The sequence below is a fragment of the Scaptodrosophila lebanonensis genome, unplaced genomic scaffold, assembly GCF_003285725.1.
Source record: "Scaptodrosophila lebanonensis strain 11010-0011.00,11010-0021.00 unplaced genomic scaffold, SlebRS2 tig00000001-arrow-pilon, whole genome shotgun sequence".
Taxonomy (NCBI): domain Eukaryota; kingdom Metazoa; phylum Arthropoda; class Insecta; order Diptera; family Drosophilidae; genus Scaptodrosophila; species Scaptodrosophila lebanonensis.
Genome location: NW_022060529.1, coordinates 3,035,418 through 3,038,279, shown reverse-complemented (window position 1 = coordinate 3,038,279; position 2,862 = coordinate 3,035,418). Strand labels below are relative to the sequence as shown.

At 40.5% G+C, this 2,862-nt stretch overlaps 1 protein-coding gene across 1 annotated transcript; it reads right to left on the bottom strand.

Annotated features, from left to right (window-relative positions):
- Positions 1-371: 371 nt before the first annotated feature.
- Positions 372-2,640, bottom strand: LOC115634578 (axoneme-associated protein mst101(3)). Its single transcript, XM_030532409.1, has 2 exons — positions 2,195-2,640; positions 372-768 (listed from the first exon to the last, which is right to left on the bottom strand). The coding sequence occupies exons 1-2, from the start codon at positions 2,638-2,640 to the stop codon at positions 372-374; spliced, it is 843 nt and encodes a 280-aa protein (XP_030388269.1).
- Positions 2,641-2,862: the final 222 nt, after the last annotated feature.

Genomic DNA, 2,862 nt, shown 5'->3' with positions numbered 1-2,862 from the left:
ATGTGTGTGTGTGTATGGTATATACTGATGGTTTTATTATTCTATTTATACGTATATCAATAAAATGTTGTCCAAAACCTTGATGTTCCCCTTTCTTTGCCAATCCTTCAAATGTTTATTCTGCTTTCAGCTTTTTTTATTTTACTCTTTTTTTGCATCTTCTTTTTGGAGCTTCTTTTCGATTTTCTTTTAAGCTGCTTCCTTCCTGCTTTTTGAAGCACTTCTACGCACTTTTTCTTTTGAACTGTTTCTTTCACTTTTTCTGTAATGCCAGTTTCTTGACTTTTAGTTTGATCTTTTTGCTCGTACTTCTTTTTTTAGCCGCTTCTTCGCACTTTTTTCAGTGACAGTTCCGTGCACCCTTCTCATTTTTATTTCTTTTTAGACGCTCCTCCGCACTTGTTCTTTTTAGCCGCCTCTTCGCACTTTTTCTTTTGAGCCGCTTCGGCGCACTTTTTCTTCAAAGCCTCTTCCTTGCACTTTTTCTTTAGAGCCTCTTCCTGACACTTTTTCTTTTGCGCTTCTTCCGCACATTTTTTCTTTTGCGCCGCTTCCTTGCACTTTTTCTTTAGAGCCTCTTCTTTGCATTTCTTCTTTTGAGCTGCTTTTTCCATACACTTTTTGATTTCTTTGTCATCACTGAACATTCGTGCATGCAGAGATGCGAATGATGTAGCTGGCAATCCTATTCTGTTTATTAGATTGGATCGCACAAACGGACTATTGAGTTGCTTCATTACACAGATTGTACATTGGCGTAGCGACATTCTGGACAGGTTTTAGAAATGGGAATTTTGTTCGAAAAATTACCTAAATTTTTTTTGTTTTGTGTGCTTGTAAATGTCCAAAAACAAATTTGATACTAAAGGGTATGGTTACTTAGCTGATATGTGAAATGTAGATAATTTAAAATGAAATACCTACAATGTACTCTCATTATATCCTATATCTGAAGGGTAGAAAGGGTATATTGGGTCTGTATCAGGCAGAAGGACCCCAAAAAGTAGATATGGAGAGTTTTAATGGTAGGAATTAGATTTAGTAGAATACGGTACTCAGTTTTAAGGACTTCAAGATTAATGTAATGTTTTGGGGAGTTGGTTGGGATATAAGGAGTAAGGGATCAATATAATCAAAGACTTGTTTTCTGATATCTTGAGCACTTGAACTATTGTTAAGTAAATGTTCGCCTGATTTTTGAATAGGTTGGCAGCAGATTTGGCAGTTGCTAGGTAGTGATGAATCAATGTAGAACATATTTTGAATTTGAGAGACAGAGAACTTGATTTGGTCGTGTATTGAAAATTGTGTTCCGTATGCAAAATCGTAAAAGTCGACTCGAACAGCTAATATTTTTAATGTCCATATTCCAGTATCTACTAAGATTATTATTTTCAGTTCTTTCAGCTTTAATAAAGACACAAAGAGGTAATGACAATTGTAATTATTTGTTATTATTTATTTCGGGTAGTAGGCCAACTGAAAATTAACGTTTCTGTCCAGTTTCGCATCTCAGAGTCCACTGTGCGAGGTTGTTCAGCTTTAGTTGCTCCTTTTGGCTGCCTCCGTCAATCAATGGACGGCTTTCGAGATGCTTACAAGTATATGTCACCTGGCCGAGCTGCAACTAATGAGACCTGTCTTTCTCTCGCTGTACAAGGAAATTGTGCTTCGTTCAACTTAAGTCGCTGCGAAGTGTAACTAAGAGGCTAATGTTTGTAAACTTAATAAACCAACTTGTGCAGCGCGTCGCGCTCACTAAACCGATTTCGTAAATTACAAAGTTGCTGACCAGGTACATATATACTTGAATATGTAGCTGGCGCCTTTGTCATCGCACTCTCCACACGTCTCGCTCTAATTACGTGCACGTTAGCGCCCATTGTCATCTCACAGCAGATGGATACAGCTCTTGTGCTGGGTCCGGTGCAGGCAACCTCTCCAGCTCCGGCTCCAGGTCCGGCTTCGGGTCATTATGTCACCTAAACGAAAAATGGCGCACGTAAACCGGAAACGAGGCATGCTCTCATTGTGAGGAAATCGCATAAAGCGCTGTGCGCGTCGCAGATAGCGCCTAACTAACGACGAACTAATACGATTAGTGTCATAATGCCGGCAACGACTTAGTCCTGTCCATGTTGTTGGACTCAATAGAAAAGAAGTGGCATAATGATTGAAGTGTTTGTCGGCTCACTTGCCGCTCTTGGCAGGGGACGCGGAGCATGCCCGAAGCTTATTGGTCAACTCCTTCAGCTCAAGATAGGAAAAGCGGTGATAGCTAAAGAATTCAGGATTCTTATACGTATCACATTTTCCTGCATGGGGTCCCAGTACCTCAGACTCTTTAAGTGGTCGAATAACTGCGGGGCTGACGAAATTTGGTAACTTAAAGGCCGGATTCGTTACGCCTTCTGGTGCATAGCCGTTAGGTGGGTCCCGATCTGTGGGCGGGCTGGGTCCATTGCGACACGGTCTCAATTGTTTCTTCCTGCAAGGGCAGTCGGGACATTTGCAGTTGGGACCGCAGTTACATACACCGGTCTTCTTGCAATCACACTTGGGCGGATCGGGTCCTTTCTTTTTGCTATAACACCGAACGGGTTGTTTGGCCAAATGCAGGGCCCAGGTCATGCGCTTCATGGTGGGGACGCGTGCAAACATTTTAATTTTGAAACTATGTGCTCTAGACAGAAATAGGAGAAAAAAGATAATTTTTAAGGTACGAAACTGTTGAAAGGCCTACTTTCCAAGCTACAAAGAACGCTGTTATTTAAGAGCATTTTCCATTGCGAATTTCTCTAAATTGTTACTAATACAAAATCTACACTAAACAAAATTTCATAGTAAAAATGAATTCATTCA

Coding starts and splice junctions, on each gene's coding strand:
- LOC115634578 (XM_030532409.1), bottom strand. CDS start 2,640: ATGAAGCGCATGACCTGGGCCCTGCATTTGGCCAAACAACCCGTTCGG. Junction 769..2,194: donor TCCCCTGCCAAGAGCGGCAA/GTGAGCCGACAA, acceptor AAACCTGTCCAG/AATGTCGCTACGCCAATGTA.